This window comes from Anabrus simplex, chromosome 7, assembly GCF_040414725.1.
Source record: "Anabrus simplex isolate iqAnaSimp1 chromosome 7, ASM4041472v1, whole genome shotgun sequence".
NCBI lineage: Eukaryota > Metazoa > Arthropoda > Insecta > Orthoptera > Tettigoniidae > Anabrus > Anabrus simplex.
In genome coordinates this window covers 247,438,578-247,453,848 of record NC_090271.1, presented here as the reverse complement: position 1 = coordinate 247,453,848, position 15,271 = coordinate 247,438,578, and the positions used below count along the sequence as shown (strand labels likewise).

General features: G+C 38.2%; 1 protein-coding gene across 1 annotated transcript in view; it reads right to left on the bottom strand.

The window, feature by feature from the left end:
• Vps15 (vacuolar protein sorting 15) overlaps positions 1-15,271 on the bottom strand; it is a 213,997-nt gene that overhangs the window by 120,009 nt on the left and 78,717 nt on the right. The window contains exon 8 of the mRNA XM_067151658.2: positions 4,818-4,997. Coding sequence (XP_067007759.1) covers positions 4,818-4,997 — 180 coding nt within the window. The remainder of the gene's footprint in view (positions 1-4,817; positions 4,998-15,271) is intronic.

Sequence of the window (15,271 nt, the reverse complement as noted above, 5' to 3'; positions counted from 1 at the left end):
CCCAATTCGGATTTCCGGCTGGGGCCAGGGACAAAGCGTGGAAGAAACACAAGAAATATTATTTTAGGAACTTGGAATGTTCGATCTCTCAACATTTTTTGCTATTTGCTTTACGTCGCACCGACACAGATATGTCTTATGGTGACGATGGGATAGGAGAGGCCTGGGAAGTGGAAGGAAGCGGCCGTGGCCTTAATTAAGGTACAGCCCCGGCATTTGCCTGGTGTGAAAATGGGAAACCACGGAAAACCATCTTCAGGGCTGCCGACAGTGGGGCTCGAACCCACTATCTCCCGATTACTGGATACTGACCGCACTTAAGCGACTGCAGCTATCGAGCTCGGTCTCTCTCAACATTTGTGGTAAGCTAGAGAACTTAAAAAAGGAGATGGCTAAACATGACATAGACATATTAGGACTGAGTGAAATAAAGTGGCCTGAGAAGGGGGACTTTTGGAGTGATAACTTTAGAATTATATACTCTGGAGCCAAAGGAAGCCATGCAGGTGTAGGAATAGTATTAAGTAAAAACGTAGGTGTACGAGTTCAGAGCTATGTACAATACAGTGATAGAATAATTATGGTGAGAATAGAAAATGAACCAGTTGACATGATAATAATACAGGTGTACATGCCAACAACGAATCATACAGATGAAGAAGTAGATTAGGTATATGATCAGTTAGAGGAGTTGATGGATACAATTAAGGACAATGAGAACCTCATTCTTCTTGGAGACTGGAACGCCTATGTTGGTGAAGGAAAAGATGGGAAGGCTGTAGGTCAGTATGGTCTCGGAATAAGAAATGACAGAGGACAACTAAGAGACTTTTGTAAAGCAAAAGGACTAATAATTACAAACACCTTGTTCAAACAGCACAAGAGAAGAAGGTACACCTGGACTGCACCTGGAGATAAAGCGAGATACCAAATAGATTATATTATGGTAAAGGAAAGATACCGTAACCAAGTCAAACAATGCAAAAGCTATCCAGGGGCTGATGTAGCGAGTGACCACAACCTAGTATTGTTAAAATCTGATTTAAGACTAAGAAAGAAGAGAAAAGACACGAAAAAATATTGAAGATATAATGTTGAGGAAACTAAAACAAGACAGAATCAAGGAAAACTACCAAACACTGGTAAAACAGAACGTCGCAGAAATACCCAATGGCACAATAAATGAGAAATGGACGGGCCTTAAACACTCTATCATAGAAGCTGCACATCAGGCAATAGGGAAAACGACGAAACAAGCACAAGAACCATGGGTTACAGATTATGTGCTTGAACTCATAGAGGAAAGGAGGAAATTTAAAAACTCAAAGAGTGAAGAAGGAATCGCAAACTATAAAAGACTCTGAAACCTAGTCAACAGAGAAGCAAAGAAGGCTAAGGAAGAATATATAATGAGACAATGCAAAGAAATAGAAGAAAGAATGGAGAAAGGAAACATGGAAACTGCTTATGAATTGATTAAGAAACAATTCAGGACAGTCAATAGCCGTAGTAACAGCATATTAGGTGAAAATGGGAAACTGTTGTCTGAGAGCAAAGAAGTGGGAGGAAGATGGAAGCGATACATAGAAACATTATATGAAGATCCTACTGACATAAATGAACTTGAAAATGAAGACAACATAACAAGTGACCAAATGGGACCCTCTTTAACAAAAGAAGAATACCTCAAGGCTGTGAAAGAGTTGAAACCTAATAAAGCGCCAGGATGCGATGAAATAACTGGAGAAATGATACAGAGACTAGATGATGAAACACACGGCTATATTTTTAAACTGATCACGGAAATATATGAAACCGGAGAAATTCCAGAAGATTTTAAAAAGTCTCTCATTATCCCTATACCAAAGAAACCTGGAACTCTAAAATGTGAAGAACATCGCACCTTGAGTCTGTTGTCGCACATGTCAAAAATATTGACAAGAATAATATATAACCGAATAAGCAATAAAATTGAACCACACTTGGCTGAAGATCAGTTTGGATTTAGGCGGAATAGAGGCACATGAGAAGCTATTCTAACACTACATAAAAGGGATTGTAAATAAAGGGTACCGATCTCTGCACATGGTTATGAGGGTGTTTAGGGGTTGTAGTAAGGATGTAAAGGAGAGTGCATATAAGTCTCTGGTAAGACCCCAACTAGAGTATGGTTCTAGTGTATGGGACCCTCACCAGGATTACCTGATTCAAGAACTGGAAAAAAACCAAAGAAAAGCAGCTCGATTTGTTCTGAGTGATTTCCGACAAAAGAGTAGCGTTACAAAAATGTTGCAATGTTTGGGTTGGGAAGAATTGAGAGAAAGAAGAAGAGCTGCTCGACTAAGTGGTATGTTCCGAGCTGTCAGCGGAGAGATGGCGTGGAATGACATTAGTAGACGAATAAGTTTGAATGGCATTTATAAAAGTAGGAAAGATCACAATATGAAGATAAAGTTGGAATTCAAGAGGACAAACTGGGGCAAATATTCATTTATAGGAAGGGGAGTTAGGGATTGGAATAACTTACCAAGGGAGATGTTCAATAAATTTCCAATTTCTTTGAAATCATTTCGGAAAAGGCTAGGAAAGCAACAGATAGGGAATCTGCCACCTGGGCGACTGGCCTAAATGCAGATCAGTATTGACTGACTACGACAGGTTATAGACAAAATGCTAGACGTAAGGAAACCTTTGTTTATTGCATTCGTGGATTTAGAAAAAGCTTTTGATAATGTGAACTGGAATATGTTAATGAAGATTATGACTAGCGTTGGTTTAGATTTTAGAGATAGACGAATAGTATATGAACTCTATAACAACCAAAGAGGCATCATAAACATAAATGGTGAAGTACGGGAAGCTTATATAAAGAAAGGAGTACGACAGGGATGTAATTTGTTACCAGTGCTGTTCAACCTGTATATTCAGAAAGGAATTGAAGAATGCAAAGAGGAAATGGAAGGGATAAAGATAAATGGAGTAGAAATCAAAATGATACGATTTGCTGATGACGTAGCTGTCATAGAGGAGAACGAAGAGAAACTACAAAGTGCATTAATAAGAATGAATATGATATTGAGAGATAAGTATAACATGAAAATTAATACAAAAAAGACCGAAATTATGGTATGCAACCGCCAGCATATTGCAGTCGACATCAGAATTAGTGATATACCACTAAGGCAAGTAAATGCCTTTACCTACTTAGGAAGTAAAATCACTCCAGATGGAAAAAGTTCAGTCGACATAAAGAGCAGAATTTCCCAAGCAAAAATTGCTTTTTACAAGAAAAGGATACTACTTACATCAAGGAATTTAAATGTGGAGACCAAGAAGAGTTTTATTAAGTGCTATGTCTGGAGTGTGGCCTTGTATGGTTCAGAAACGTGGACTATTAGTGCACGTGATAAGAAACGTTTGGAAGCATTTGAGATGTGGTGCTGGAGGAGGATGGAAAAGATCTCATGGACAGAAAAACTCACCAATGAAGAAGTTCTTCAACAAATAAGTGAAAAAAGAACCTTTTTAGCAACAATAAGAAAAAGAAGAGACCAGTTAATTGGCCATCTCTATGGGCACAATGGATTCATAGTTAATGTCATAGAAGGAAAGATTCAAGGTAAAAGAGGAAGAGGAAGACCTAGACTGCAATATGCAAGACAGATCAGAGATGACGTAGGAACAGGCTCATATGTGGAAATGAAGAGATTAGCGGATTACAGAGAAGAGTGGAGAAGACGAATTGCTGCCAACCAATCTTAGGATTGAGAAGTAAGAAGATAACAGGTTGAAAACTCAAGACTGCACAGGCGGTTGGATTGTCAGAATGGTCAGCTCTTTGTATAGTTAGTCAGATAGGCCGTGTAAACGCAACTGTGACACAATGTGTGCTCGAAGGCTACATACAGGTCATTTACTTCAATGGACAGGTCATACTGCTCTAACATTAGAATTTCTTCTTGCAAAACGTATTATGTATTCTCAGTTGACGGATGCCTAAAAACATCCGGGAGATCTTAAAAAAGATATTCTACAGCCCAACATTGTATTAACTGGGTGGTCACAGCATCTAACTGCTTGGCATGGCAATGACTTGTCCATGAAAGCCCTTAACACTTCAACAGCAGAGGCAGTGACTCAATGCCATAAAAGTAGACTGCCCAGCCCAACCAGCTCTCTGTATTCGCCTAGGTCATCCTGTATATTACCTCGCCATCACTTAGGTAAACACCCATGTATTTTGTTGCCAGCTTTCTGAGGAGATAATGTGAATGTTAAAGTATTGCCTGGTTTGATGCAGTTGTCCATACCATCCTGTCCTGGGCTAATCTGTTCACTGCTACATAACTATGCTATGCTACAGCCTTCCTAATCTGTTTGTTGTACTGATCCCTTGGTCTCCATTAGCCACTTGTATCTTGCACGCCTCACTCCAAAGATAAATGAGCATGTCCTACATGTTTCAGAAGGTGATCAACAAACCTCTCCCTCTCTCCTTCAAGTCAAATACCATGAGCTCTCCCCTACTTTACTTCTTCCCAGCACGCTGTCATAAGCTTCTTCTAAGTTCAAAAACACAACAATTAGGTCTTTCCCAGTACTTTTCCATTATCTGTCTAATGGCAAAGAGAGATCTATTGTCCTCCTGTTGCAACTGAAACCATGCTGTTTTTCTTCAAATTAGTTTGCACATTTACTAAAAAAAAGATGTTTAGGAAAATCTCACTACCCAAGTCTTAATCTGATTACCCTCAGGACTACAAGTCTCGAGCAATGAATTCATTACAACAATACTTCCAGTAACAACCATTACATACCTTATACAAGAGGTGACGAGAGCTGTAATTATGATCAGACCATCAGCACCCACACCTGAGCAGCTTGCAGCATCAGTCTTTTCCTCTTCCTCCTCTTCACCTTTATCAGCATCATTTTTCTTGTTATTTTCACCCTCTGGATTCAAAATGTTAATGATATTCTTTATATCTTTCCGTAACCTGAAACGGCACAAAGATGAATCATGGCAACTTTTTAAATAATTTGGCACAGATTGGTTTACTTTGTACATCCCTCCAAGCTCTGTATCCATCACTGATCAGCTACATCTAACATACTTTCATCGGAGCCCCATCCTGTTCCTACAGGGCATACCATAGCAATCACAGATCACAAACAATATCCATTAATTGCAGTCCTCTCTTTCACAAGGTGGGCAAGGGGTTAAAGATATTTATTAATCATAAATGGTACGATTTTCTGAAGCTTCACCATATCTGTACTCACTGTAGGCTGTTATTACAATGGGCTTGCCACACCCAAAGCCATTTTAGAACTAAATCCCAGCAAGGAGTATAGAACACCCCCAACACGAGATTTTTTTTTTTTTTTTACAAGTTGTTTTACGTCGCACCGACACAGATAGGTCTTATGGTGAAATGGGAGAGGAAAGGGCTAGGAGTAGGAAGGAAGTGGCCGTGGCATTAATTAAGGGACAGCCCCAGCATTTACCAGCTTTGAAAATGGGAAACCACAGAAAACTATCTTCAGGCCTGCCGAATACTAGATGCTGGCTGCATTTAAGTGACTACAGCTACAGAGCTCGGTAACAGATAACAGACACCTTATACAACCACTCCACTGGAGTACAGGCGCTACCTTTAATGAGATTTCAGTAGCATTTCTTCTCATGAGAGGTCCAATCTACCTGAAGCCCTTGGTCCTTGTTGTGAGCCAGGTAATTTCCTGCTGCCTGACACTCGGTCACTGACAATATGGTCTATCCCTTTATCATAGCAGAATTGCTTCTAGTCACACAGTAGCTATATCTATAAAGGATGATGTCCTGACTGATCCACTCACTCACTCACTCACTCACTCACTCACTCACTCACTCACTCACTCATTAACACCCAGCGGAGACTTCTGAAGTTAAGGGATATGAAATTTTAAGGATATATGTGTATAAGTGCGTAAAGGTGTGCTAAGAAAGGGTTAAAATGGAGTATGAAATTTTGCTTTTTTATGAGTTTCTCTCCTGTGAAATAAAATACAGTAGAAGTCTGTTGTAGCGAGAATTCATAGCGGCGAAAAATTTACTCGCTACAGCAGATTATATCAATTTTTTTTTTTGGTAAAAGTCTGGTAAAAAACCCACACAAATTACAATTGATACGTAACAACAATCAATTGTTCAAAACTACTGTTTTTGCAGATTTCCATATTACGGCTTACTCTGAAGTTATTTTTCTAAATCCGAGACGTGAACACAGATGTTCAATTTCATTCTGAAGAATTGTAGTAGTATCACTCCAGTGATTTCTGTGGCAAACTTTTCAGTTTTCTTATTCAAACAATCACCTAACCTAACTTAACCTCATATATATAATGAAAACATATTTCAAACACCAGTAGAGTAATGATGACCTTTTGCTATAAATTACTCAGGAATAGCCTTTCCGAAATTTAAGCAGATGCGAGAAAATACAGTGTAACCTCATAGTGCACATTCCTCATTAAGGCGATTTCTTGCTTAGAACGTCGTAAATTTGAAGTCCCAATTCACACCTTATTAAATCTATTTAAAAATACGTCATTTATTATGTCACAAAATTTCATTATTACTGCTCAGTAAGATCAAGATTTTCTCCGCCCTGAAATTCTTCTTTGTCATCCCTTGTGAAAGGAACGTGATTTCCTATGCAGATTAGAGTCCTCACCACAGGAGGTAGGCTGGAGAAAATTATGCAAAAACAAAAAATTGCCTTAAATTACGGAAATTTAGAGAGTAAATTATAGCTTTGGGACGCAAGCCATTAGCATCAAGAAAACTCAGTTTTGTTCTCCGGTCTTCACTGATATAGCTGAATAACCCAGTAAAGCCTGTTTGTGCCTGTATTTCGCATTCATTCATAAGTTAGAAATGTACTCTGTGTTGAGGGATGCAGTGAAGGGTAGAAAATATTTGTCACGCGATAGACTACATAAGGATTAGGAACATAATTGTATGAAGTTGACTAAGACGGTGCATATTTGTCTTGTGGTAGCTCTGTTAGAAATACTGAAAAGGTCGTGAAATTGTTTATTAATGAAGATAAATCCAGGAAGTGGACAGGCCTCAGCATCTATGTTGAAACTCGCACCGTCCATTTTTTACTCCAGTCAATCAAAGCGTTGTCGCATGGAAGACGACGGTCCAAGTCATTTCTCTCACACGTGGCTGAGTTTAACCTCCAAACAATTCATGGTCGAAGAATGTGTTCTGCAATAATGCCCTGACACTTTTACGGGGCCCCACTGCAAATGTTTTTATATTTGTTGACAGGTATTTTACAAACATTTTAATACACTGTTTTTATTTAATAAGCCCCAGTGGAAAAGGTTTTCATATTTGTTCTCTCGTCTTTTTCACGCCTTTTAATACTCTCATCGCATCTTTGGAAATGGTAGATAGCCTATATCTTACACTGTACCCGTACATACATGACGTTAAATGCACACATATCGGATAAAAACATATTAAGTGTTTATACCGGGTGGTCCACCAGCCCCTTGCGATCCAGCTTTATGCATCCCTTCACATTTACTACAATTCTGAAAGACATGGGTCCATCTCCCTAAACCGCTGATTGTATAGAATGTGATTGATCATCTTCGGTAAAGATTTTTCGCTATGTGCAGTAGCGAGTTCTCTTGCCGAGATTTGAACTCAGAGGCGATATCGGAATCGATTAGTAATACTCATCGACTGGTGTTCTATAAGCACAATTTGAAATGAAAGAGAACTAGTTTTTGTTATAAATGCATACATAATGCGGCTGATAGTAGTAGTTGACTCGTTAGAAATAAAGGTTGAAGTAAACGATCGCTTAATTTTAAAATTATGTACTGAAATTAAGCAAGAATGTGATACACCTCAAGATATGGCACAGAGTGAAAGACTGATTTTGGAGGTTAGTTTATTCAAAAGGCACAGGTATTCAGTCAGCAGTATGTAAAGATTGTTGGTTACAAGGATAATGTCCAGATAAGGGACGTGAGTAATACTAAAGAAGTATTGCTATTTTGCAGACACAGCCCTACTTATAAAACTTCTCAGTTCCTTCACAAGTTCTTAAAAAAACATTTTAAATTTACAATGCAAATCCCATCAGAAATTCTATCGAACTTTGCGAAACTTTAAACAAATTCAATTTACAACCAAATCATGTCTTATATTCCTTTGATATCACAAATATGTACTCAAATATACCTGTCAACGAAACTGTCACCATAATAAAAAACAACCTCTCCAAACACAGAGCATTAAGCAAAATTGAAATAGACGAATTCATAAAGATACTAAGTTTTGTTTTACACAATAATTACTTTACTTTCAACAACAAAATATATAAGCAAGAAGGTTTAGCTATGGGAGACCCAATCTCTGGCATTTTAGCGGACATCTACATGGACAATTTAGAACACAATAAAATAGTAAAAAACATTAACGGACTCAGTTTATGGCTCCGTTATGTCCACGACACATTAGTAATTATTGATAAACAACTTAACAATAGTGACAACATCCTAACGTTTCTAAATGATTTAGACGATAATATAAAGTTCACAAAGGCAAACAAAAACAACAATTCAACCAATTTTCTAGACATCAAAATCACGCAAGTTATGAACAAATTTGATTTCCAAATTTACCGCAAGATTTCATTTACTCCAATAACTATAAAAAAACGAATCTCTGCACCCAAATTCCCATAAACAAGCCACTTATTACAGTTTAGTAAAGCATTAAAAATCCCTCTTTCACCCAATAATCTAAGAAAAGAATTAGATTTCATAAAAGAAATAGCCAAATTCAATGGGTTCAATCTAGATATTATCAACAAAATTATAATTAAAGTCAGATAATATTAACCACAAACCTTTCTCCAACAAAACCCAACAAACCAAAATTCGCAAAATCCACATATACCAACCCAAAAATCCTTCAAATCACCAATCCTTTAAGAAAACATGAGGTAAAAATCGCTTACACAACGCAGAACACAAATAGAAATTTATTTTTTTATCATAACTCAGTCAATTCAACCAATAATAAATATTCAAGCTCGGGTATATATAGACTCAAATGCTCAGTATGTAATTTTTCTTGTGTTGGTCAAACTGGCCACTGTTTTTCAACTAGATATGCAGAACATTATAATGCCCAAAAACATAATAAATTCTCTGTGATGAGTAACCACATGAAAGAAACAGGTCACAAATTTACTACAATAGATCAGGATTTACAAATTTTAAAAAGAATTGAAAAAGGTAAGCTCATGACAGAATACGAAAACTCATACATCTTCTTAGATCAACACTTTAACAAAAACAAGAACTTAAATGATGTAATAGATAACAAAAGTCCTCTTTATGAACAGATTTCAATTCTATTACAAAAACCATTCCTTCTGAATAATAAGTTTTGCAAAATATTTAGCACCAAATCAGTAAACACGCACACCAATCCAACACACACACTGCCCCCACCCCTCCTCCCACTGTCGACAACTCCTCCTCACGCGCAGCGAATGGGCCCTCAGCCACGCCTTCTCAAGCTCAACCCCCTCCACCAAGACCTCACAAATACAACACACGTAGTAAGAGCTCGGCGACTGCCAGTTACCCTAAAACTTTCAAAGTAAGCTAACATCTCAGCGGTCGAAAGGGTAAGTGTCAACACTCTTCATTTAAATTCCACTATTCACCTCCTTAATTCCAATTATAGTTATTCATTAAATTTTCAAATTAACACTTTAATTACAGAACTCATCATATCTTTGGTTAACCACCGAATGACAACAACATTCCCTTCCAACTAATACTCTTACCTCAACACGCCCAACAGCAAAGAGCCATAACCATTACAAACTCTTACCACATCAAAGAAGATGGTCTAATGACGCCTACAAAGACTTCAATATAGCCTACAGCACCAAAATTTCTAACTACTATTATCTCAAAAGGAACCAGACCATATGAAAATTATCCAATATTTATAAGCAAATAAATGAAAATCAATATTTTATAACTTCAAGAACCAACGACCATTACCATTCCTCAAGTTTCCATAAGTTTTTAACAATACGCCATCTGACAACTAAATGGAATGTGTTTTCTGATTTTTATCTCTAATGTAATATCTTTTAATACGTCATAATCGTCAAATAATTATCATGTATTCAGACTCCAATATGATCACAAATATTGTCAAATAACAGCATACAACATTTTATATTGTAATAGTGTTTAACAATCTCCAATACATTTTAAACGACAGAGTTTTTAACAGCATTCATTCTTATGTGGGATTTGAATCTCCTACCTCGAGCACTGTCCACTATCACATATTTCCCCGCCCGCTTGCCATATGAGCTACTACGACACTTCATCTACGGTGCCCACTTCCCAGCCTATACAGTACCGTGCTCCCTGTCTGTGTGTCCAGCTCCTGTTTTAAAGTACATGTTCTGCATAACTTTACTCGTCTTACCGGTTCTTTCAAGGTACCCATAATGATATAATAGTGGCGCTCACGATACCTGCTGTCTTCTAGCCTGTAAACACACATCTCCTTATATTACCCTGGTTTAGGGAGAGGTACCGATGTCTTTCCGAATTGTAGTAAGTGTAAAGAGATGCACAAAACTGGATCGCAAGGGGCTGGTGGACCACCTGGTATATTCGTGTTGGATAGTATTTATTCGTGTATTCAATAGTACGTTTCCTAGCTTAACACATTATCTTTCCTTGTCCCCTCTAGAAACGCCTAACGAGGTTTTACTGAATAAACTAACCTCCAAAATGAGTCATCCACTCTGCGCCGTATCTTGAGGTGTATCACATTCTTTCTTAATTTCAGTACATAATTTTAAAATTAAGCGATCGTTTACTTCAACCTTTATTTCTAACGAGTCAAATACTGCTATAAGCCACATTATTTATGCATTTATAATGAAAACTAGTTCTCTTTCATTTCAAATTGTGCTTATAGAACACCAGTCGATGAGTATTCCTAATCGACTCCGATTTCGCCTCTGAGTTCAAATGTTGGCAAAAGATCTCACTAGTGCACATAGAGAAAAATCTGTAAAGAACACGATCGATCACATTCAATACAATTGCTAGAGTGCATAAATATTGTAATGCAAAAAATGACACACGCTTAATCGCTCGTAATAACGGATGCACCAGTGATGGGGTTCTCGCTATTGCCGAAGGATAATGCACAGTTTAATATAGGGATTTTCAACGGACAGATAAAATAAAAGCTGTTGCTATAACAGAGTTCACGCTATATGCTGTACTTGTGATAGCAGACTCCTACTGTACAACTTCGTTTTTGCAATAAAACATTCTTAAAATACAGTACCTAAAATAAAATTTCTGCATTTTTTCCAAAATTTGACTTGCAAGAGGTAACATATGAGTAACAAGAGGTGCAAAGGGTTGAACAAAAATCAGATATGTGACAAATACTTTAAAAGAAAGCATAATATCAACACTATTCTTGCTGAGAAATTGTTATCTATTCTATAAGTACAGCAACCTCTTCAATGCCAGCTTAATCAGGATGAAATGAAACGGTGCATGGCTTTTAGTGCCAGGAGATCCCAGGACGGGTTCAGCTCGCCAGGTGCAGGTCTTTTGATTTGACGCTCGTAGGTGATTTGCGCATCGTGATGAGGATGAAATGATGATGAAGACAACACATACACCCAGCCCCCATGCCAGGGAAATTAACCAATGACGGTTAAAATTCCTGACCCTGCCGGGAATCGAATCCGGGACCCCTGTGACCAAAGGCCAGCATGCTAACCATTTAGCCATGGAGCCGGACATCATGATAACTGGAGGGCACTAGGTCCAAAATGATACGATAAAGTAGGCACTACATTCTATCTATGTAAAACAGAAATAGGTATAATTTTTAATGGCCAGAAATTGGAAAATAAAATATGCATGCCATTACGTTGCTGCTTGGTTATTAATCTTTGAATTATGCTATGGAAAAAGTTTGTATTTAGAGAAATGTGTCATAATTTATGTGTAAGATTTATTGAAAAGAATGGTGTTAAAATGAGTTTAAGTCAATTATGAATGGCATGAAATTATTGGAAAAGGAAATATATTTTCACTATGGGAAAATCAAATTATCATACATGTGTCTCGTGTCTGTCGGTCATGGCCATCCATCAACAGTTGCTAATTTTAGACGGCTGTATTGAACAGGTGGAATTTATAATTCTAGTATTATTATTTGACTTTAAGTATATTTCAATACGGACCATAACATGATATTTGTAACATGTAATGACTGTCAGCCATACGACACAGCCTGCACGGTTACTAGGTAACACTGTTTGGCCATCCATCCATAATTGACATAACAGCCTGCATGGTTGCTAGGTTACATTTCCATCACTCAGTTTGTTACACGACACCATTTGGTTACACGAATTTTCGGATGACCCTCAGCTGTAAGACATATTTAGGTCAAAACAAAAGTATAATATTAACATTGGGCATGGAGGTAAATGGAATTTACCGGGCGAGTTGGCCGTGCGCGTAGAGGCGCGCGGCTGTGAGCTTGCATCCGGGAGATAGTAGGTTCGAATCCCACTATCGGCAACCCTGAAGATGGTTTTCCGTGGTTTCCCATTTTCACACCAGGCAAATGCTGGGGCTGTACCTTAATTAAGGCCACGGCCGCTTCCTTCCAACTCCTAGGCCTTTCCTATCCCATCGTCGCCATAAGACCTATCTGCGTCGGTGCGACGTAAAGCCCATAGCAAAAAAAAAAAAAAAAAAATGGAATTTATGATGTTGGAAATGTCCTCTATACCGTGAATGTAAAAAGAAGAGCTCAGGCCGGAGCAAATAGAAGTTAATATGAGCTGAATTTCATGAACATGATTATTTGATATGTTTTATAATGTCAGTGGAAAACATTAATGTTAATGAGGTTATAATATTCTATAGCATCGTTCTGATCATCAGTGATGGGGCCTGCCTCCTTAGATCGACTTTGTGGTGTGCAAAGAGATGTGAAACAGTCGTAATGTACGTCATTGAACACTGGGATGAGATTTCTTATTTGTCTCATGATGCAAACAGCAATAACTATCTGAGTTCTGCTCAGTATGTACGGAATATATCCCACCCTTCAAGTTACGGTGTGAGCTTATAAATTAGTGGGAGCAGACAAACTTTTGTCTTTTTTCTTTGAAGTTTATCACAACAATGTATTGTACACTGAAATGAAATGGCATATGGCTTTTAGTGCCGGGAGTGTCCGAAGACTTGTTCGGCTCGCCAGGTGCAGATCTTTTGATTTGACACCCGCAGGCGACCTGCGTGTCGTGATGAGGATGAAATGATACGCTAAATTTGGTACAGTTTCTCCAGTGGAAAAAGTATGTTTTATCAGAGATCTTTACAAGGGCCACTGGGTATCGTGAATGCGAGTCGTTATTAAATACAATCCCTTGGCTTTACAATTATAACAATCGCAGGTGAAACTACAATGGGTAATGCTAGTGTACCTAAAATGACATAAGCAGCAGAAACCTTGAGCAATGAAACAGAGGAATGAAAGTATAGTACAGGCAGCTGAAGTAAGCTGTTGAGGAGCATCGCAGAGATAAGGAAGGCTACAGTGAGTAATGAAGACATATGAAAAGAACTAAAAGAGCAAAAGATACATGATAAACTGGACCAAACACATTATAAAGTGGATGAATGAAAAACAAATGCCAAAACAAGACTGGAAGAAGAGACAACAGGGAAGAGAGGGTGAGGAAGACTGAAATAACAGACAACAGAACCTGAACTGTATGAGGAATGGTGAAGAGAGAGAACAAAGTGGAGAGGAACCTTATTTGTCCCCACTCTGTGTCAGCAGGAAAAGGGGGAACGATAATGAATGACAGTATCAAAATATTAATGATGTCGATTTACAAACAAATGTTTACAGTTATATTTAAATCACATCGAATTATATAACTAACTTTGTGCTTTACAAACACTAGATATTCATCTACTACAGAAACAGTGTTGCATCATTCTTTTCCACTCCATCATCATCATCATCATCATCATTTCCCTTTATCCAGCTGTAGCCGGGTAGGGGCAAATATGGTTCCTCTCCACTTTCTTCGGTCTTTCCACCACTCCTCCTCCAACACTGTGTCCCAGTCCAGGTTTCTTTCTATAATGCTACGTTGGATGGTATCCTTCCATCTCAATCGTGGTCGTCCACGGCCTCTCCTTCCTTGTGCATTTCCATCACCTTTTTTGGCATTCTTTCGTCGCTCATTCGCTTTATGTGCCCAAACCATCTTAGTCGGCTCTTCTCTATTCTATCATTCATTTTTTCCACTCCAATTTCTTCCCGGATTTTCTCATTCCTTATTTTGTCTTTTCTACTCTTCTGTATCATACTCCTCAAGAATTTCATTTCGGCTGCCTGTATTCGACTCTCATCCTTCTTTGTCATTGTCCAAGTTTCTGCTCCGTAAGTTGTTATGGGTACGTAATACATCTTGTACATAGTATCCTTTGCTTCCATTGGCACATCTTTGTCTCATAACATATTTCTTACACTATGATAGAAACAACTTCCAGCTTGAATCCTTTTACTAATCTCAGCATCCAGTCGAGCATACTCCATTAATTCACTCCCCAGGTATTTAAACGTTTCCACTACTTCCAGGGGCTTGTCTGCACGTCTAATCTGACCTTTCCCTTCTTTCTACCCTCTAGTCATAACAAGAGTTTTACTCTTTTCTACACTTATTTTCAATCCACATTCTTCAATCTTCCCATTCACCACATTCAACTGTTCTTGAACCTTCCTGTCGTCTTCTCCCCAAATCACAATATCATCTGCAAATAACATCATGTTCATTTCTCTTCCTCCATATGCTGCTTTTGCTGTTCTCATGATGCCATCCATTAGTATTGTAAACAGGATTGGTGATAGAACACTTCCCTGTCTCAGCCCACTAGTTATTTTGAACCAACTTGTCCTGCCAACTTGTGTTTGCACGCAACTACAACATTCCTCATACAATGCCATGATCATTTTTATTAATCCCTGTCCAATTCCTTTTTGCACCAGACTGTCCCAAACTTTCGTCCTAGGGACACTGTCATATGCCTTTTCCATATCAATGAATGTCATCACCATATCATTCCTGTACTCCCAATGCTTTTCCATTAGTTGTCTCAT